Source organism: Megalops cyprinoides, chromosome 11 (assembly GCF_013368585.1).
Source record: "Megalops cyprinoides isolate fMegCyp1 chromosome 11, fMegCyp1.pri, whole genome shotgun sequence".
Lineage (NCBI taxonomy): Eukaryota > Metazoa > Chordata > Actinopteri > Elopiformes > Megalopidae > Megalops > Megalops cyprinoides.
Genome location: NC_050593.1, coordinates 8371589 through 8392421, shown reverse-complemented (window position 1 = coordinate 8392421; position 20833 = coordinate 8371589). Strand labels below are relative to the sequence as shown.

At 43.8% G+C, this 20833-nt stretch overlaps 3 protein-coding genes across 3 annotated transcripts; 2 read left to right on the top strand and 1 right to left on the bottom strand.

Moving 5' to 3' along the window:
• Positions 1-253: 253 nt before the first annotated feature.
• Positions 254-3912, top strand: LOC118786223 (alpha-crystallin A chain-like). The gene is made up of 3 exons (XM_036541328.1): positions 254-451; positions 1745-1867; positions 3703-3912. The coding sequence occupies exons 1-3, from the start codon at positions 254-256 to the stop codon at positions 3910-3912; spliced, it is 531 nt and encodes a 176-aa protein (XP_036397221.1).
• A 2221-nt stretch (positions 3913-6133) lies between these two features.
• LOC118785825 (heat shock transcription factor 2 binding protein) lies at positions 6134-10788 on the bottom strand. Its single transcript, XM_036540763.1, has 8 exons — positions 10728-10788; positions 9949-10096; positions 8979-9082; positions 8364-8513; positions 8050-8197; positions 7264-7381; positions 7009-7112; positions 6134-6414 (listed from the first exon to the last, which is right to left on the bottom strand). The coding sequence occupies exons 1-8, from the start codon at positions 10776-10778 to the stop codon at positions 6134-6136; spliced, it is 1104 nt and encodes a 367-aa protein (XP_036396656.1). The 5' UTR covers positions 10779-10788.
• Positions 10789-14596: 3808 nt separating this feature from the next.
• On the top strand, positions 14597-20425 carry LOC118785642 (ubiquitin-conjugating enzyme E2 A-like). Its single transcript, XM_036540462.1, has 6 exons — positions 14597-14788; positions 15344-15424; positions 15790-15815; positions 16251-16340; positions 19151-19239; positions 19492-20425. Exons 1-6 carry the CDS (start codon positions 14745-14747, stop codon positions 19618-19620), a joined length of 459 nt encoding a protein of 152 aa, XP_036396355.1. The 5' UTR covers positions 14597-14744; the 3' UTR covers positions 19621-20425.
• Positions 20426-20833: the final 408 nt, after the last annotated feature.

Genomic DNA, 20833 nt, shown 5'->3' with positions numbered 1-20833 from the left:
GCCGCCCAGCCTGTTGTCCGCTGGGTCGCCGCATCACCGATTCTGCTGACGGGGCCCGTCCCGCCATGAGATAATGTCATTCCAGAGAGATCCGAGCTAATGCCCCTCATTCTGCGGGACAGGTATTTATAGAGAGGGCAGCCGGAGCCCAGGGTCACCCAGCGCCGGGCCTTCCCTAACTCCTCTGTTCTTCGATCGCCTCTGTTCCTCTCCCGAAGTGCTAGAGCTAAGAAGCCCCACCAGGCCAGACACTATGGATATTGCCATTCAGCACCCCTGGTTCAGACGCGCCCTGGGCTCCCTCTACCCCAACCGCCTCTTTGACCAGTTTTTTGGGGAGGGCATGTTTGATTATGACTTCTTCCCCTATGCGAGCTCCACCATCAGCCCCTACTACCGCCACTCCATCTTCCGCAACTTCCTGGACTCCACCAACTCTGGCATCTCTGAGGTAAGAAAACCAGCTGTAGTTTTGTATTTTACCCAACCTCATGGTCTTTTTTGTACAGTTAAACTGCAGAACTGGAGTCTTGGTAATTTTGCACAACTCTTTATCTACATATTATTTGCTTTATTTAGATGTAATATTGCAAATGCCTTCTGAGGTGTTTGAGTGTTACATTACCCAGCTTGTGTGTTCAATGAGGAGCAGCACAGCTCAGTGTAGCCGGGAGCAAGTGTGGTCTGAGGCATTAGCTAACAACAGAACCGATGTTCTACACGGGGCACTCATTGCTGAATAGGGTCTTTTCACTGAAGGCTGCAGGTTCACATTGGGTATTCAGAATGTAGAATGCTCAGCATAGCTGAGGTTCCACAGGGCGAGAGAAGGAACCCCAGGGCTGCAGCATTTGGCTGACCGTGCTAATGTGTGAGAAACCAAAGACTCCTTACTCTGGGAAATGCACACTGAAGTAGGAGTTTCCCTCTGGAGCTGTTAACACAGACAAAAATTTACAGGCTGAAGCAGCACACGGCACACGAGTTCAACAAAAACATAGCTGCATGTAAATAATTTCTGAATGAATAACTTATTTATAATGTTTAGTTAAATTGCTGCTATGGTTTTCTGCAGCAAATTATATATACTATGTATATTGTGTGTATATATTATGTAATATATCACGCATTTTCTTGTGCCTAAAACCTGAAATTGTTATTCCTTTTGGCCTTGTGTTGGAACTTTACAGCATGGGCCTTAGAGAATAGAGATAACTACTATGGTTGCCAGTTACCAATCACTTATCATTTCAGTACAAAACATTAATAATCATTTGGTTTGTCATGTCAATGTTGCATGTAATTTTGCAAACCGAGAAAGGAGAGGGGAAAAGAAAGAGAGGAGTGAAAAGAGAGGGAGAACATTGAAGAAGAAGCACTTAAAACTTGTTTTTACTATGCAACTGTTGAAATGCCATTATTGTAGCAGGAGTACACACTTGTGTAGGGAGGTGACTGTCACCTTCAGATGAGTGTTCTATGGTCACACCCCATGATGTCACATTATTTAAATCACACCAACAAGTCACTGTTGCAGTGGTACTGGCCGCTTCCGATGGACATTACACTACATCTAATGGGTGGGTTGTTCCTACATTGGGCTGGGATCACAGGGCTGTCCACCACAGCATCTTTGGATCAGAAATACTGTAAGTAGCTGGGGATCAACGGGAAGACAATGTCTGTCATGACATTAAGCACAATATCTCCCAGTCCCTAAACCAAGCCATTCTCTTTACCACAGGTGAGGTCCGAAAGGGATAAGTTCACAGTCTTCCTGGATGTGAAACACTTCTGCCCTGATGACCTCAATGTCAAGGTGATGGATGACTACATCGAAATCCATGGGAAGCATGCAGAGAGACAGGTGAGTAACTTGTCCATGGGGGGCAGTCTACTCAACCCTTCATCACTAGTCCCTCAAGACACCCTGATATTAGTGATGCCTGAGTGTGAGGAGTGTGAGGCTTCATCTGCTAAAATGGGTGGAGCTATGGTGCGTTATCAGTCACTGAAGAGAGAGAAATGTATGTTTATTGCTTCATACAAGTCGATGACTTACGGCAGATAGCTGCTCCACCTGCTATAGGTTTCATGAAGTCTCATCTTCTTGTCTGTGGAAGTAGAGTTCAACCTACACTGAGTGATCACAATCCTTTTCGGTCTATGGGTCACAGTTCTGTTCAAACATGAATACACGTTGATTGTACTGGCGAGAGGGGCCATCCTTGGTTTTAGGGTTACACAGAATCTTGTATGTTTTTCTCCCCGATCCATAAAGGGTCTTTGAATAAAATCATTTACTCCATATTGCTGGACGTTGCAGAACTTCAGTACTTGGATTATTTTCGTAGTCTGCTGTTTTGGGGCACTCATAGCTTCCTACAGCCTATTTGATATTTTCACAGAGAGCACAGCTGTAGAGGAGGGTGTGGCACAGTGGAGACGTCAGGCTTGCTGCATGGAACCTGTCTGTTGTACTACCAGTACCAGCTGATGATGTGATGGCAGCCAGGGTCACGGGAGGGGCATAGTGTGATGTAATGTAGGCCCCATACTGTGACATCATCCACCCCCTGGGGGCTGTGACCCACTCTCTGCAACCTGGGCGGGGCAGGATTGTTCAGTGACATTTTTTTCAATGGACCAGAAAAACGCAGTAGTGTGGTGTGGGACTGTAAACCCTGCTGTGGCAGGATCAGTTCCATGTTGGATTCAGCTTCAGCGGGATGCTCATCTTGAATTGCTTGAGTAAATGTCTAGCTTTATAAATGTGTGTCATTGCTACCTCCTCTAGGTGGCTGCTCCAGCAGTACACAACTATGGACGTACAAACCACAAATAAGCAACTCTGAAAGATTTAAAATTCAATCTATGTTTACATACATGAGCAAACCGTAGCTGGTATAGTGCCTTTTGACAGGCAGCAACCAAGTGACAATACACATCATTGAAGCAGGTCATTTGTTTTTGTATATTAGGGGATGGTGTGAATTAAATATGACATGATATAAAATGCAAGGCGGAAGCATTTAAGGAAAACCTTGGAACTGAGGATGTGCTTGTCCCTTGTGGCAAAGGCAGGTTGGGAAAAGACTGCAGTGGCTAAGAATGTTTCCTATGCATCAGTCAGTGCTGACTGGACCTCTAAAATGGTGTGAGGTGATGGATGATTTTGTTCTGTGCTCAAGCCGGAAAAAACCTGAATAAACCGGCTGACCCTCAGGACATCATTTCCCAGCATTCCTGCTGTGCTGGAATTATCTTGAACACATGACTGTGAATGTCAATGCCTTTTTTTAAAAGCCAGGATCGGAAAAAAATAAACAATGTATCCAAGCAGTTATTCACAGAAGCAAATGAAACCAGAACAAAAGGCTTCCAAAAAATGTCTCTGAGAATGAATCGAAAATGCACAATCAGCCGTTTGGAGGGGAACACCGCAGGTCATGTCACAAGACAGCATGCTGTGTCACCAACACAACACAGACTGGGAGACAATTACAGTATTACGCCTCTGCATGCCCTCTTACCAAAAGCACTATCTTTGATTGCACATAAAGAAAAAACAAAAAAATAGCTTAGTCTGCTTGTTTCCATGGACTTTCAGTACGTTTAGCCTTACTGATTCTCACCTCCCTTCCTGTCCTTCCTTGTGGCTCCTCCCCCTTCTCTCTCTCTCTCTCTCTCTCTCTGATCCAGGATGATCACGGCTTCATCTCCCGAGAGTTCTGCCGCCGCTACCGCCTGCCCTCCAGCGTGGAGCAGTCAGCCATCACCTGCACACTGTCCCCCGACGGCCTCCTGACCATCTGCGGTCCCAAGGTCACCGCAGGACCGGAGTCCAACCGCAGCGACCGCACCATCCCCGTCACCCGTGAGGACAAGCCCAACTCCACCCCCTCCTCTTAGAGAGGCGTGGCCATGTCAGCTGGGGGGCGGGGCACAGAGGGGGTGTAGGGAAGGCGGTTGCTGAAAGGGCGTCTCCTCGGGGAGGGGGGAAAGCTGGAAGGGGCGGGGCATGTTACAAGTCTAAAGGGGAGGGGTCTCCCATCCACCAATCTCTTTCCTCCCCCACCACCCAGCCACTCCCTCTACTCCTGACCCCAAGAGCCATCTCATAGATATCAGTGCATATCTAGTTCACTTTCTCTGGTTTAGGTTTATTATTACTATTGTACTATTGATATACATTATGATTATCATCATTTATTACTAGAAGGATGGGCGGAGAGGGATGGTTGGTGCTTGAATCTGAGAAGGCTAGCAAAAAAGATGTAGAACAATGAGGTTAAAATAAGTGTCTGCACCTCTTAACCTGGGCCATCAAAGCCTCGACTGACAACTTTTTCCTGACAAGGAAAAAGAAAAAAACTATGGAAAAAAATACCAAGGAGTCATTTGCCTCACACTTCCTCCACCCTGCCTCTCTCCCCATCACAATCAATGGCAAGGCTGTATAGATCTTGGCCATGCCTCAGACATGAACATCATAGAAAGGGGGTCCACGTAGCCTTACTAGGAGCAAGACACAACATGCTTCCTGGAAGCTTCTAGTCTTCAAGGGAAAAAAGAGGATATGGAAAAACAAGAGGCCAATTTAGTAACACTAGGACCCTGAGAGAGAAGGGAGGAGGAGGAAGGGGCACAAGCTTATATGCGGGCTGTTGTTCAGTCAACTGTTGACTCCAGAGACTCCATCACTGCGGCCATCCACCCAACTCTTTTCCACTCCTGTGTCGACTCCTCCAAAGACGTTTTTTTTGTAATCGAATCTTTCCTGTCCTGTAGTTTTTGCCCTGTTATACTGATATCTGGCACAAAATCTGAGAAGTCTCCTAAAAAGTAAATAAACTTGTAAAATTAACAAAAAGATCACCTGGTCTTTTTTGGGTTTACTTTGACATTACCGTGTCCATTACATCTATGGATGCTTGTGTGCTGTCACTGACATCATGTAACATGATGCTGATATGGAATCTGCAGACTCCATAGTGTGACCAAAATCACAAACAGCACACTTGTGTTTCACTGCCTTTACATTTTGGTTGTTCATAAGAATGTTCACAAACAGGTGTTGCGCAGGTCAGTTGGTAATCGAATCACCTATAAGAGCTGATAGTGGACACCAAGGACTGGAACTGAGGCATCAAATGTGCTCTATATATAATCGATTGTGTCAAAAACAGCATTTCCTTTCACTCAGTTGTGATACAGACAGTATGTTCTTGCATGTTTTTATGCTCCACACCTTTGTATTGTGACTAACTTAGGTGTGAGACATTCTCTGGAGAACAGAATTCAGTTCTTCAAACAAAAAGGTTGCCATCACTAACCTTTAAACGCAGTAGGTGTTTCAAATGTGCCATGTGCCTTATAGATCATGGAACTACTACAAGACCTAAATGTTAACATTGCTTAAGATGGGTTTGATATGGAAATTGAGGACCCTAACATGCTGACAGATTCCAGTGGCACTGAAACCAGCAACGGCAAACCCACGTCAGTGTAACCCCATTAAGACTGACAGTGCAGGTACAATAACAGAGACATCACATCATTCATGAAGTCAGGCTTAGCCAACAGAGGCTCAAGCTGGTGCACAAAACATCTAAGGTCAAGACCTTTGCCCAGCACCTCCTTTTGGACACTCACCTGAGAGAGGCTGTAACCCAGCAGCCCCCATCACCCTGGTACCCTCCCCCAGCCAGCCAATGAAAAACAGCCATGCTTTTCAAACTCCAGGATGAACCCTTCAGACAAAGAAAGCCTGTTCCCTTCACATTTTTCCAAACCTTTTTTTATTTTTATCTGAAAGAGATTCCATTTGCTTTGTCCTGAACTCTGTTATTTTGCCATGGGGCACATAACAGTATACTACTTCAGAGTCCCTTTCCCAAAACGAAAGAGGGGCAGTGAATGGCCTTTTGGATCTAAACTCTATGGTAACAAATCCCCTTGAGGTGAATTCTATGGTAATAAACCTTGTATGGACATAAGAAGGTCATGGTACTAAGCTACATCTGACCGTGAACTCAGTATCTATAAATTCTGCTTTCCCAAGTGAACACTATGGCAATTAAGCCCAAGTTCTGCCGCAAACTTGAATAGGAAGTTCTCCACCCCTCCCATCTCACGCCGTTCTGCTGCGCCACGGCTCCTCTCCTCCGTGGCGTGGGGAGCATCCCTGTAGGGGGCGCTGTCCGTCCTGCACGGCGCCGGCAGCATCCAGGTCCTCCAGCGTCTCCCGGGCAGCCTGTCGCAGGGCGCCGTGCCCGCTGGCGGAGAGCTGCCGTATCCGGGCGAGGGGGAGGGCGTCCATCAGCTCGGGGGCGAGGCGGGCGAGCACCCCCTGCTCCAGCAGCAGGGACTGCAGCAGCCGCAGGGCGTGGAGGCACACCTCGGGGTCCGCGTCTCAACAGGGACGGTGGGGAGAGGGGGGGTGATGTAATGTTAACATCAGATTGTTTACTTATTCACTTCTGGACTCATATCACCTAAGATGAGAATGAAACTTATACTGCAGATTCCATTCCTTACAAGGACCTTAAAGAGCTTTACAATGATTTTGAGTGGTGACAGCCCTAAAGCATTGCCACCTCGGGTTTCCCATTCACACACTCCCCAGACAAGTAACCCCTAAAGTAGTATCTCCCCTAAAATGAATTCTTTCCAATAACTAGCAGAATGACACTAGATCACAAGATCATTTGATGAAAATGAACTGGTTGCCTCACAGTAGTGAGTGGCAGATCCACTGTCTGGCAGGTCAATGGTGCCATGCTGAAAAGTCATGGCAACGATTTGGCATGGAACACTGCAGACTACGTGAGAGCAATAGAATTCTCTTCAGTATCAGTAACTGTCCCGGCAACACCTTTAAATCTGTCCTTACGGCAATCACTGTTCTTCTCTCTGGGCTGGTTCCTCTCTATGGGACGCGTGCAGCCACTACCTGGGACGTTTGAACTGTCGTCTGTGCAAAGGAAGCTCATTAGCTGTCCCTACCTTGGAGCAGGGAGCAGATGAGTGGAACGAGTCCCGGGCTCTCGCTGATATACTGCAGACCTTTCACATTGATGCTGACATTATACAGAGCCATCAGCATCAACCTGGAGACGCACGCCATTGTTATATGAATACATCTGCATCAATGTGGCAATGTGTACTATTGTCACAAATATGATTCAGTCTATATTATCTGTTTGTAAGCCCTGAGTGAACACCATGAAGATCTTGTGTCAATATATAGCGCTGTCTTACACTTTCAGTTTCGGGCACACCCCTGGCTTCATGATCTCCAACAGCTGCGTCAGCGTGTCCAACAGGACGTGAGCCGAGGTGGACAGGAAGTCCCGCCCACACGTCACCGCAGCTATGTCTAATGGACAACAGAGCAGATGCTGACAGAATACAATCAAAAACAACATCGCTTGGTGAAAAAGACACACCCCCACCCAACAATACCATTCTGAATGGTGTTGTTTCCCCACCACACTGTTACAATACAGATAAATAAGGATGTTGCTGAACTACTGAAATCAGTGCAGTACCAAATTCTGGCCATCAACTGCACATCTCACAATTGGAAACCATTACAAACTTACGTATTGCATTTCTGAGTGAGCAACACACAGGATATGTTTGTGGTTTAGAAATCCGTACACGGTCTTCCAATTACACTTTCAATATCAATGTCAACAACGTCAAGTTCAATATGAATCTCCTGAATTACTTGCGCTTACATGGTTTCACTTTTTACCCCCAACCACTGTGTGTTTGGATGGGTGTATTCCTCTGAGAGTTACCCCTGTGACTGGTGTTTCGAGGGGCACGATCTTATGTGAGTTAACATTGTGATTGGTTAATGTATGGAGTGGTTTGTTCTTCTGTGAGTTAACATTGTGATTGGTTAATGTGTGGAGGGGTGTGTTCTTCTGTGAGTTAACATTGTGATTGGTTAATGTATGGAGGGGTGTGTTCTTCTGTGAGCCAGCCCTGTGACTGGCTGCAGGTGCTGGGAGTTTGGGATTGCACTCCTCCACTCACTGGTGATGGTGCCAGCCAGTGCCAGGACAAACCGGCTCTCATTGGAGCAGAGGTCCTGCTGCTCTGCCTTCGTCTCCTCCTCCCCCAGAGACTTCACAAAGCTCTCAAGAGTCTGCCCTGCAACAGTCAGGAAAGCATCCACCTTGCCCTGTACCCACACACACGCACACACACACACACGCGCGCACACACACACACGTCAGAAATTCTCAGCTCTGTCACATCACCTTCTCATTCATGAGTAAACACGCTTTTTGTCATGTTGACCGTTGTTTGCCGGCTCACAGACAGTAGCCAACAGTAAGCGCGCTCACGTCAGTTAGGATGTCCTTGACGGCCTCCTCCCTGCTGGAGGCGCTCCAGAGCAGCGTGCAGGCGGCCGCGCCTAACGCTGTGCAGAACTCCGCCTGCTGCTGCAGCTGCTCCCGGCCCTCCCACAGCTGCTCCCGGAGAACCAGCTTCTCCTGCAGACACACACACACACACACCTATACACCACATCTGCACCTCCTGGCAAAATGGTGCTTCATACTGCTTTTTTCAGTCTGAGATATGGGCCTAACGTTATATATACCCATTTCACATCAGTGGGTCTTTTGGTTTGAGAACTGTGTGGACTCAAAGTTAGAAAAACTCTGTGGAAAGTCTATAAATCCCAGGCAACTGACCTTTGAATATGCAGTGTATGTTGCGCAAAATAACCTGGTGCAAACTCAAAAGTTATTTAAATATTAAATATAAATATATATTTTTAGTTTTTTTCTAATTACCAATACCATAAATGTTCTTGACATTGGAAACATGGCAAGCGGTAATTGGCATGTCTTGTAACATCTTGTAGGCACTCTGAAAGGGCCGTCGTTGGCACTGTTAGCGGACATAACGTACATTAGCAGGTGGCTGTCCAGCTACACTGCCCTCCCTCTCACCTCTCTCTCCCTCTGACACTCGCTCTGCGCAGCGTCCAGCCGAGAGCGGAGGTGCTGGCAGTCCTGCCTCAACTGCTCCTGCTCCTGCTCAATGCGGGCCTTCGCTGCAGAGAAAGAGACAGAGGGGGAGCGTGGGAGCATGGGGAGAGAGAGGGGGAGAGAAAGAGGAAGAGAGCACAGAGAAAGAGAAAAAAGAGAGATGGGAAACAGGGGGAGGGGGAGCATGGAGAAAGAAATAAGTGTGAGGTGAGACGGAGAACAGGGGGTGAGACGGATGAGAAGACAGAGCGCAACGGAGGGAGGGAGAGAGTGAGAGAGAGGAAGGAGATGGTGTTAGAGGGAGAGAGAGAGAGAGAGATACCCTGGGTCGCACACTGCTTTTGAAGACCATGATCCCAAATGCAGCATCTGTTCGAGAGCTATAATGCGTAGCCATGAACTGCTTATATGCTTAGAACCACTGGGAAATGATATTAATCAGAAGGAAAATGGGGCCAGTTGCATACTATGCAATAAAATGGAGTATGCAAATATGAACAGTTGACTGTACAGTGATACTGCCTCCTTGTTCCATTAAATGTGAAGATGGAATCAATCTGTATTTAGAGAGGGTGACAGACAAACGTATAGAGTTCTATATGTTTTAAGTTTCAGCTGGGATTTGAGCAAATGGAAGCAAAACCTCTTGCAAAAAAATGTTTTTAGGTGTATTTTTGGAACAGTATTCTGACTGAAGCCTGAAACCTTGCTTAGGTTAAACCCAGGTGTATGAGTCAAGACACGATCGGTCTGCTGACTGCGTGTTCATGGAAAGCAGCCTCGTTCACTGGCAGGTATTGAGTTATCGCCTGACAAAGAAGGGAGCGATTTCATTGTACGCTGCCCCCTTGTGGCGCAGCGCAGAACACGGATGCTCTTTCTCATCACCTTTGGGAAACTGTCAGAGGTTGGGGTGGACTTTATTTCTTACTTGATTCTGCAGCCCGAGCTTTGTGGAGCATTTCGATCAGGTCCCCGTTGAGAACTCTGGGCAGGAACTCACGGAGCTGCATGACTTCTGTGGTGAGTCTTTCCAGATCTCTTTTCCTGACTCTCACATAGCATTCTTGGCTTGACACCTAAGGTGGGGGGAACGCTCAGAAAAGTCACACACGTCTCATGCTTTATCGCAGTTTTAAAGAGTTGACAATCCTCTACTACAGCACATTCCCTCCGTTTTCCAAAAAATTACAATGGCGCCATCTTCCGGGCATTGGAAAAACACAGTTGTTATCTGTGAAAAGTTCGTATTTTGAGCGTGGACACTAGCGAGATAGCTAACACCTGCTATGATGTATTAAGCCTTTTATCTAACTAAAGTCATATCGCACCAAGTCAGTGGTGACGGAGGAGTAGGGCATGCCTTGGCTTGACAGCTAAACGGTTCAAAATCTCGTAGCTACTGTCCTCTCAAATGTTTTGCTCATACACAACGTACAGCTGTACGTTATGACGATAATCAGCTAGCTAGACTAGTGGTTTCCTCTTATTGGCTGGTAATTTCACATTAATTAGTAATGTTACTGGCGCTGCAAACCATCCAGGCTGCCCAGAAAGTCTGGTTAAATAAAACGGGCAGGTTAGTTGGCTAGCTGACTAAGAAACTATCCCTTCGTCCAATATCTGTTGGTTTGCTGGTGGTAACATTATCTCGTTTAAGAGGTTTTTAACATAATGGGACTGTGAATACAGGATTCACTGAGTGACTACCTCTGATCCTATCTTCTGTCGAGATACCGTTTTTAATTCTGCTCCCTTCATCTTCAGGAGAAACTTTGTGCCCTCTAGGACTGCGCGCCTGAAAAATAACTGTTGGGTATTATGAGAGACTAAATGTAATTGCACCCCCTGCTGGACGGAGTTATTAATTCATCACCTCATTCAGACTTTGGTGTGTTTTACATAGGACAGTATGTATTCGCATGGGGATTCATGTCTTTCTCCTCTATCTATTCATTGGACGTCTGATGGATGCCCTGAGTTATTTGTAATTAGATCAAATCATATTCTGTTTTAACTGCCATAATTTTACCAAGTGACTCAATCAGATTTCATTTACATGCTGTATCCCTATTATTTGTAGAATAAAAGGCACACAAGGCAAAATGATCAATGCGAGATTTTTAACACAACATTCACTGTGTTTTGAATTAACCATACATCATGGACAACTACAAATGCACACAAAACTCACAGAAAATCTCAAATATCTAAACTGCAGATGTAAACTCTTAAATGTGGTGTTTTTATGCATGTAAGTGACAGTAGCCTGACAGCTGAAATACAAATCAAAAAAGCTGAAGGTTGGTTTCTCTTAAATTGGCATAGAGAGGCAGAATGAGGTGCAAAAACAAGATTTATTGTAAATGACAGATTTACTGAACTTGAACTCAACATCATTGTCCTTCCTACAAATAGAGAGCAATTCAGGAGCAAAGAATTAGTCTTTACACAACAAAAGTGTGCAGTGACAACCCATGACTTGGCAACTGCATTAACAGACCCTGATTTTAGTAACATCTCCATTAGATAGTCAGACAATACCCAAGTGGATTCGAGTGCCGACCATTGCTACTACCCCTGGCCAGAACTGTCATGTCCTTCTATACCTAAGTGAAAGTAAATGGATCCTTGTCAATTTTACACTAATGCCCAAACTGAATATATTATTTAATGTTTTACTGCTATCCACTGTTCTGGATCCAGACAGTGCTTGAATGGGCCGAGGCTCTGAAGCATCTACTCTGTCCATGGTGCTGAACCCTGGTGTAAAACATCAATCTGGGGTTCTTAATCCATTTGAGGTATGTGAGATAAGGCTGACATGACACAATGTTTGGGATAAATCAGTGATAAGTATGTTGTTTTTGATGAAGTAAATGCGAGGCAAGCATCAAAAGCCTTCTCATCTTTTTATTTTTGCCTCAGAGAGTTCATTTGTGAAGCAATGATTTTAGTTGACTGTTCTATTGCACCCTCTAGTGAACATTGGATGGGCTTGCAGCTTCAGTTGACATTTATTTTATTTTGCGTGTAAGTGTATTTCTATATGTGTGTGTGAGTGAGAGAGTGTATGTATGGAGACTATTGTAAACATATTGCCCATTAGATTTAGCCTTGGAGTTTACCTATCACATCATTTCTAGAATCACATCAGTTTTTACTGGAAATATTGTCTGATGCTCTCATTGATTTTCTTTGTGATTGGTATCCATGTGGTGAATTGAATTACACCAGAACTTGATCTCTTTAATATGTTTTTATGAAAGTACATTAGCAGGAGCTCTAATATAAAATTCATTCTAAATTAAGAGTGCTCTTTCACCCCTCCCTTCTCTGGCATGCCACATGGTGAGAAGAACATGTAAGTTCATCTAACAAAGGGAAAGGTCCCTTTTGTCTAATATCTGCATTCATTGCATTTTATGAGAAAGGTGTGGAAAGGCGTTTGCTGTAGAAACTTCCCATTGGCGATTCACACTCAAAGTACAGTGATTCCTTATGCTTCTCAGACTCCTAGTGCATATGCACGCTGCACACAAGTGACATTACAGATAAGAGGAAAGATTATGAGATGGATTTCTCTGCTCACATCCCAGAATGACTCAGCTCTGTGCGTGTGTGTGTGAGGGAGGGAGGGGGTTAAGTAGGGCAGTGTGCCATGCTGCTCTGTATGACAAAGCCACACATATGAAACTGGATCAGGACATGACCTGAATAAACAAGTAAATGTACAAAGATTAGCTAGTAATATATTGACTGGCCTTTGGAATTTTTAGAAAGGTGAAATAGACTTGCACTGTAAAGCATTGAACTTTGACTTTTTTTGGCGATTACTAGGATTTACAGACTAATATATAAGGGTACAGCTTCAACCATACCATGCTGAAGCTGCATTAAAAGCAAAGGCTAATTGATTACATTGTAACAAAGAGTTGTGAAAACAGAATTAGAATGGAAAGCTGATTTAATAGTATAATTGCTCTCACAGATCATTGTTCAGTACCAAGTATATTGCTATCATTTTAATGACAGACGACCACACAGCCACAGGTGACAGAGCCAAAAAAGACGAAAAAGGAATAGTAATTATATTAATATGCCATCAGAAGATAATTAATTGGTAATATAGCTTAAAGAAATCCATTAACGTAGACTAGTATAATAAAACCCAGATACTGAAGGCTAAGAGGTTATGTTAGGTAAATCTGAAAATACTTTACACCGGAATAATAAATGAAGCTGACAATGTACGCCAAGGCTGCTCAGTTGAATTACCAGCACACCGCCACGGCACAGGCGTTGTGGCAGATAGAATTGTGCTCTTATTAGAAATCCTAGCACACAATACATTACAAACAAAATTAAACACAGAAAATGTTTGAAAATGTGTAACATGCAACACTCATTCATGCCGCGCCTACCACCTTATATAAAACTTACGTTACTGATCGGATGCAACTGAAAGTGCAGCCCGTTACAATCTTCTGTTTTACGTAACATTTTAATTATGGTGACATGTGCACGAGGAAAATTGAAAATAGACCATTTAAGAAGCAGGCTCGGTGGACAACAAATCCACGGATGGCATACTGTACACACCAACTCCACGTGCACCTTTTTTGTAAAGCGACGCCACCGAGTTCGCGTTTGACACCTAAGGCGCTGATGCAAATTCTGTCAAAATTTCGCTTGTCAGCACACACAATAAAAGCGGTCGCAGTTCCTACTGCGTAGCTGCGAGGGGAGCAAAAATATGAAATCACCAATTCACATCCATTATAAGCTCAATCGGTTCACAGCACAGACACAGTGTTGTTTTTAAACAGATTGTTAATACCTGTTACAAAATTCAAGTAAAAAATAATTACTGTTATTCTGATCAATGTAAAAAGAAACCTTGTTTTTTTCCAGCGAGATCACAACCTTGTTTGTTGAGACAGGGCGACAAAGGCTTCAGTTACATGACTGTATGGCAAAATTCAGGGGGACAGCTCCTGGACCAGCAGCATTCACTTTCAAGGCAGAGGGGAGATGATATTCAATATAGCCACTAACATGAGAGAATCCTCATAACAGAAAGATTCTATCAAAATCTTTCACCAAGTGTACGTAAACTTGCCACTGAGCGTAGTGTCAGAATACAGGACGATTAGCGTTACCAATCCCTTTACACATTTATCCGCTCCATATGTCTCACGTGTCTAGACACTGCTCTGTAACCTGTCGCCTTCGCCGACCTTCGTTGCTAGGGATACTTTGACCTTGCACATCCCCGTATACGTCAGTGAGACCACGCCTCCGAGAAGCGCCATACCATCTCAGGAAGGAAATTAGGGGCTTCGTGTCATTAATAGCACACAATAGTTGAATTTATCTTCGAGCTCATGACATACACATTGTGTATAACACCTAATTTATCGAATATATATCTGAAAAAAATTATTATATAAAGTTTAGACATTTTACCGTGAGTACTATTGTAAAATAAACAGGGGCTCCCTATGGAGAAGTTGTAGTATCGCCCTGGGTTCCTTTTTGAATATGCCAATGAGCCCCTGCATTATCCGGGAGGTGGTCTTTCATCGTGGAGCTTTTGAATGACAAGGAGGCTGTTCGTACTTACAATACATATAGCTTTCTATTTAAGCCGGCTGACTACTGCTTTAAAGTTAATTCAGATTTGTTTGTCAGAATAAAAAAACTGTATATTTTTAACCTTATATCATGTCTACACCAGCGAGAAGGCGACTTATGAGAGATTTTAAACGGTAAGTTGAAAAATCTCCCCGGGGCTGTCCGGTTTGTTCTGTTATCAATAGCTAGATCACTAGCCGGCTAACGTTACGAGTATGTGTCGGTCTGACGTTCAGAAAATACAGCTAACGTGGTGGGAACGACGCGATAGTGCATCAGAGTACTAGCTGTCAAAGTAGACAAATGCTGGACGTTACGATCGTTTGGTACCCAAATGAGTCAACTATCGTTAGCTAACTGGCTAACACAAATAACTAGCTAACTGTTAGCTTGCCGCTCGCCTTGCTAGCCAATGTTAGCTAACTAGACTAACTCACATAGGTACCTTTCTTTGCAGAATTAGCATTTTCCATTCCGAAGCAAGCTACAGTGTCTTACGTAATCAGACGGTCTCAGCTAGACAATTATTTGAAAATGTTGCTGTGAGATACTTAGTTATATATCGAATAATTGCTGATCAAGTTCAGGTTCAAATATTTCAGTATCAGCTGTCATCGGACTCATCTGATTGTAGCTGACAAACGGAACTTGGTTTAGCTCCCTAGCTAATGTTTGTACTGACCCCGCAGGCTACAGGAGGATCCCCCAGCTGGCGTTAGCGGAGCCCCGTCTGAGAACAATATCATGGTGTGGAACGCAGTGATATTCGGGTAAGAAGGAGAAACGCCGCCACTACAGCTCTCTGAAATTACACGTGTACTTTAAAACTACTGCACAAAAACCATCGTAGGAAAATATTAGTAGGACAGCTAGCTGACTATACGCTGCCGGGAACCTCCCTGGACAAGTACTTGGCCCATATCCGAATGGTTATCTTCACGTACTTGGTTTGCTATTGATGTGTGTCTTTATTCAAGAATTTGCTAACGCAAACGTTGTATGGTTAGTGGTTAGCCAGATAGAGTTACACTGTCACAGGTACTAGGGTGTCTGTATTTACAAACGTGACTGCTCTCGAGGAACAGACATATTTCTGGGATGTATTAGCATAATCTTCTATGGTTCTACTTTGCAGGCCTGAAGGGACACCCTTTGAAGACGGTGAGAACTTGTTTGGATGCTTGACTGTTCTGTCTGGATATTCAGTGGTAATCTGTGCTGAAATGTTTTTTGAGGATATGCCAGGCAAAGACGTAATGCGATGATATTTTTTTCTGGATTTATCACGAGAATACGGACTCTCAGTCCTTTATCTGGACGAGAAGGGGAGGGGTGATTGAACGCGATTATATCCAAATTGTAAACCCCCCTTTGCATAAAAGCAATTCGCCCTGCTTTCACTTCGAAATTGATTTCCCAAGAAACAACAGACTATGTTCTCTTCAAAGTAAAGGTGCATACGTGCTTCCCTAGATTCAGTGGACATCCTTGTTTTCTGTATGCGCATACATTCAGATGGAAGCAGAAAAGTGTGTAAACTCTCTTTTTTCCAGTGTGATTATTTTTTAACATTTTTCAATCTTTCCATTTTCATAGGCACATTCAAGCTGACAGTGGACTTCACAGAGGAATATCCAAATAAACCTCCCACAGTTCGATTTGTCTCAAAAATGTTTCATCCAAACGGTAAGAGTTTTTGTCTCCTCGTAAGGAACATGGGCCAGCATCCAAAATTTGTAATTCCACTGAAGTGGGACTGATTGGTTGTAATTAACTTTTACATTTTTCTTGTGGTGCGAACATATTTTATAATTACAACTTTGGTTTTAATGAAATTTGTGGACTTTGAAAGCATACTATTGATGCAGGAAAATCCAGTTGACTATTGAATTTTCAAACTAGTTACAATTATTGGTGTTGTACATACATAATGACTTTGGCACAGTCTATGAAAATATTGCATCAGCTGAATGGGTTAGATGAGAGAATGGAGGAATTCTTCTTCTTGAACAAACTTGTGCAGCAACACCCATTCAGTGAATTGCATTCACATAGATAAACTGCATATTTTGTGCAAAATTTTATCTTTGGACCACAACTGAAAATTAAAATAGTTAATAGCTGTAGGTGGGGGAAAAAAACAAAAATGGTGGTTTGACAGTGGTAAAGTAGCACGCTGGTAAACATATCAGAACCAGCACAGCTGTACTGCTGAACTGCGCTAAACTGAGTAAGTGGGTTAACTGATATAGTCCCTTGGGAGATATGGATTGTCCCAAACTACATTCCCTTGTTAGCACATATAGTAAAAGGGGGTCTCAGTTCCTACTGCCCAGCTGCAAAAGGACATAATAGACATAATAAATCCAACAACTCACACAAGCAAAACAAATCCAAGGCCACCCAATACAAAGACAGTGGGTTCACAGTACAGAGCACAGGCACAACGATACTTTTTTTTTTTTTTCAAACAAATTGTTTAAAACCTGTTAACATTCACGGAAAAAAGAGTAATTACTATTATCCCGATCAGTGTAAAAATAAAACCTTGCTTTTCTTCCAACAAGCTCACAGCGTTCTGAAAGCGTGGCCCAGAACTGAGCCGTTTTGATATGGGTACACCCTCCAACTATATTCAGTTGCAAGGTTTGGTGCTCGCTGGAAATCAGAGGAGGCTGGTTACACAATCTAAGCCAAGTAACACAGCAGAGCAATTGAGTGAAATGAATTTAAGCCTGAAACAGGAGTCATCCCAAAAGGCTAAACCATATTTGTCAGTGGTCACAAACTCCATGGATACTGGGAGTGTTCCTTTTTGTGGGCAGGTTTCCGCTGCTTCCGCTATGTTAATCCATCACAGAAGCACAAGCTTGTTGTTATTCCATAATAGGAAATTGAGTTTTAGAACATTCTGTTAGTGTCACTGACCTTTCCTGATTCAGTGTGTCTTTTCTGTTAATAAGTGAAAAACCCTAAATCACCAGTTTGCCAAACAGTTTCTTACTTGAAAACAATGCACTGTATTAATGACACATAATGGTGAATCCTGCCAAATAAAAGCAGATAAATATGTATCTATAACTGTGACTGCTACTCTTTGAAACAGTGTGTATTGGCACATAATTAGTGATCATATAAGGACTAATTGAGATGAATTGTGGACTGTAATGGGAAGATTGTTAGTTGCTCACTCAACAAGTGCCTTCATGAGAACAGAGTATTGGCACCTTTCTGTTGGAGGACTGAATTACAGGCTATGAGACCCGGTGGCCAAAAACACAGGGCCCTAAGAATAGGGCACATGAAGTCAGCGAGGCAGGCTAGCATTTCAGTCGCAGCTGAGGTTGTTCTCTGAAAGGAGAGACACAGAGGGACAGTGATGGGCAGAGTGAACCAGTCAGCACTGTAATAGAAACGGTGCTGCACAGTGTGCTTGGAGCATGCCTTCAGATTCTGTTTTCCAGAGACTTGAAAAGAGAGGTATTTGTTAAATGAAAATGAAATGATTACATACTGATGTCTTTCAGGAACAACTCTGGGTGCATTGTTAAGGTTATGATATAACTTGTTGCACTTTGTTCTCGCTGGCCACATTGAAGTGTACCCAGCCTGTACCTTGTCGGTTTGGAGGTAGCTCACAACGGTCATTTGCTTTTTGTTGAACTTCTGCAGGTGTGCCCCAGCTCAGATCAGTTCCAGCAGTGTTGAGGGTTACCTCTCTCTCTCAGTCTGCCCCTTCAGTACCATGTTAATGCACCATGGTGGAGTTGTGTTTGCAGCCTCTCTCCGCGCACAATGCGGATGCTATTTTCAGTTACCTGATGCACAGGCTAGCTTGTAAAGGATATAACGTGCATCCTGAAGGAGGTACAAACCAAACACTACAAGCAAAGAGTTTTGAAATAACAAGCTCAGTGTTGGGTAATCACCTTGCTCCATCAACACCTGACCTTTTCAGCATAGCTGCAGAGTATCAGCTCTGACAGGCACCCCCATGGGAGTGCTGGAAGTTAGCATGTGGTTGTGCATTCTCGAAAGGTTGGGGAAACTTTATTCATCATAATACTATGGCGAAATAAGTGAAGAGGCATACTTTTCCACACTGTTCTCCCTTTCTGTGATGTTTCTTGTGGTAAAGCATTAATACAGAAGCAAGAACCTTACTTTGCTGCATTGTACTGATGAAAATACCCTGGTTTCACAATGTTGCAGAGTACACACACCAGCCCGCTCTTGGCTGCATTGTGCATCGTGTTATTAACCACATTGATAAAGTGAGTTGACAGAATGGTCCCAGGTTGAGATATGGCTGGTGGTAGTGTACTGAAAATGCTGGGTCCAGTGATGTATTTCTACCAAAAAAGACTAAATCAAATGTTTCTTCAATAGATGAACTGAGGAGATTGTTTTCAGGTGACAGTCATGTTATTTGACTTGGAATTGTGCAATTGTGGAAGATAACCCTTTCTTGTATTTCCATCTGGTTCCGATGGCAGTGTATGCCGATGGCAGTATTTGTCTGGATATTCTGCAGAATCGCTGGAGTCCGACCTATGATGTATCATCCATTCTCACTTCCATCCAGGTAGGAAATATTCGCAAGGCCCGTGAATCGATAATGGCCCCTGTTGTATTCTAGAATACAGATCTGCATTCCAGGTTGTAAGCAGTTGTGCCACTCCTTTGCTTGTCACAGCATTAACACAGTATTAACATAACAGATGTGGTTTTGGAATGCAAAATGCCTGTTGCCAAAAAAAACTAGCTTTTTAAATGTAGTTTCTGTTTGGCAGCCATCTTGATCCTTTTCTGTCACGTATACTCCCTCTCTCTGCAGTCTCTGCTGGATGAGCCTAACCCCAACAGCCCGGCAAACAGCCAGGCAGCCCAGCTGTACCAGGAGAACAAGCGCGAGTATGAGAAACGTGTGTCTGCCGTCGTGGAACAGAGCTGGAGGGACAGTTGACCTGCCGTACTCTCGGGAACACTAAACTTTGGGTCATCGTAGCGAATAATCCCCTTCATTTCTGTTTTTATCCTTCTCATGCACTTTACTCGCCTACTCCACCATCTTGGACAGTGTTTGTAATTTTTTTTGCCCTGACACTAGGATTGTTTCTTACTGTGAGACGTTTCCAATGCAGTCTTTCCCCAATCTGCTCTTTGAAAGTACCCAGCATTTCAGATTTCTCTTGAATATCAGTGACTGCGCTCTCCTTTGGTGACCAAGTGGACTGATATGCATTTGGTTTTGAAAAGTAATCGTAACAATCTGCTATGGCCCTTCTGGCTCTGGGTAATCCTTGAGAAGGTAGTGTCCCTTCACTTACTGACTGGGGAGTTCCCCCAGAGTAATGGCAGTACCATGTTTTGCCACTAGATGGCAAGAAAGGTCAGCAAAGACAGTAATTGCAGCCACTTAAACTGTTACTGTTCAGTTCTTGCTTGATCATAGGAGTTCTGTTTACTTTCATATTCGCATGGCCCAGGTGCTGTTGGGACTCTAAACTCATCTTGTGTGTGTAGGCCTGCCCTCACTGTCCTGTAGTAAACATGTGATGTCTGTTTGAGGCCAAGCTCACTCTTGGATGGACACGAGAGATCCCGACTCCCTCTGTTGTGATCTGTCTTGCGTGCACAAATGTGTGAAAGCTACATGTTGTCTTGCTGTCTTTTATGTTCTCTTCTGTTTAGTTAGTAAATGTCTGGAGGTTTGGAAAAATTGTTTGTGGGCTCACTTTTTTCAGAGCTTATAAATGCAAGGACCCAGGTCCCTTTACTGAGTGAATGCGATAAACAGGTGTTGAGCTGTTTCAACTTGAGCATTCTGCTTCATGTTGTGTGGCCTGTCCATTCCAGTCACTTCTTTCATTGAGACCTCAAGTGGTTGCAGTATAGGAAACATAAATGAAGTTGCTTTCTTTTCCATCAAAGTTTGTTGTCTGATATTACATTCTTATAATTTACCAAACATTCTTATCCAGAGCAATTGACAGAGGTTACAAGTTTTACACGTTATCCATTTATACAGCTGGATATTTACTGAGGCAGCTGGGTTAAGTACCTTACCTGAGGGTACAGCAGCAGTGGGGAATCAAACCAGCTTGCCACTGTGCTAAACTGGTGCCCCATATCACACAGAATATGCTTTAATAGTGCAAATTTAGTGATGTCACAGA

Excerpts from the sequence above, each read along its gene's own strand:
- LOC118786223 (XM_036541328.1), top strand. The coding sequence starts at position 254 with ATGGATATTGCCATTCAGCACCCCTGGTTCAGACGCGCCCTGGGCTCC. Across the intron at positions 452-1,744 it reads CCAACTCTGGCATCTCTGAG|GTGAGGTCCGAAAGGGATAA; the intron begins GTAAGAAAACCA and ends TCTTTACCACAG. Across the intron at positions 1,868-3,702 it reads GGAAGCATGCAGAGAGACAG|GATGATCACGGCTTCATCTC; the intron begins GTGAGTAACTTG and ends TCTCTGATCCAG.
- LOC118785825 (XM_036540763.1), bottom strand. The coding sequence starts at position 10,778 with ATGAAGGGAGCAGAATTAAAAACGGTATCTCGACAGAAGATAGGATCA. Across the intron at positions 9,083-9,948 it reads AGCTCGGGCTGCAGAATCAA|CGAAGGCCCGCATTGAGCAG; the intron begins GTAAGAAATAAA and ends CTTTCTCTGCAG. Across the intron at positions 6,415-7,008 it reads CATCTGCTCCCTGCTCCAAG|ACGCGGACCCCGAGGTGTGC; the intron begins GTAGGGACAGCT and ends GTCCCTGTTGAG.
- LOC118785642 (XM_036540462.1), top strand. The coding sequence starts at position 14,745 with ATGTCTACACCAGCGAGAAGGCGACTTATGAGAGATTTTAAACG. Across the intron at positions 15,816-16,250 it reads AGGGACACCCTTTGAAGACG|GCACATTCAAGCTGACAGTG; the intron begins GTGAGAACTTGT and ends CCATTTTCATAG. Across the intron at positions 16,341-19,150 it reads AAAAATGTTTCATCCAAACG|TGTATGCCGATGGCAGTATT; the intron begins GTAAGAGTTTTT and ends TTCCGATGGCAG.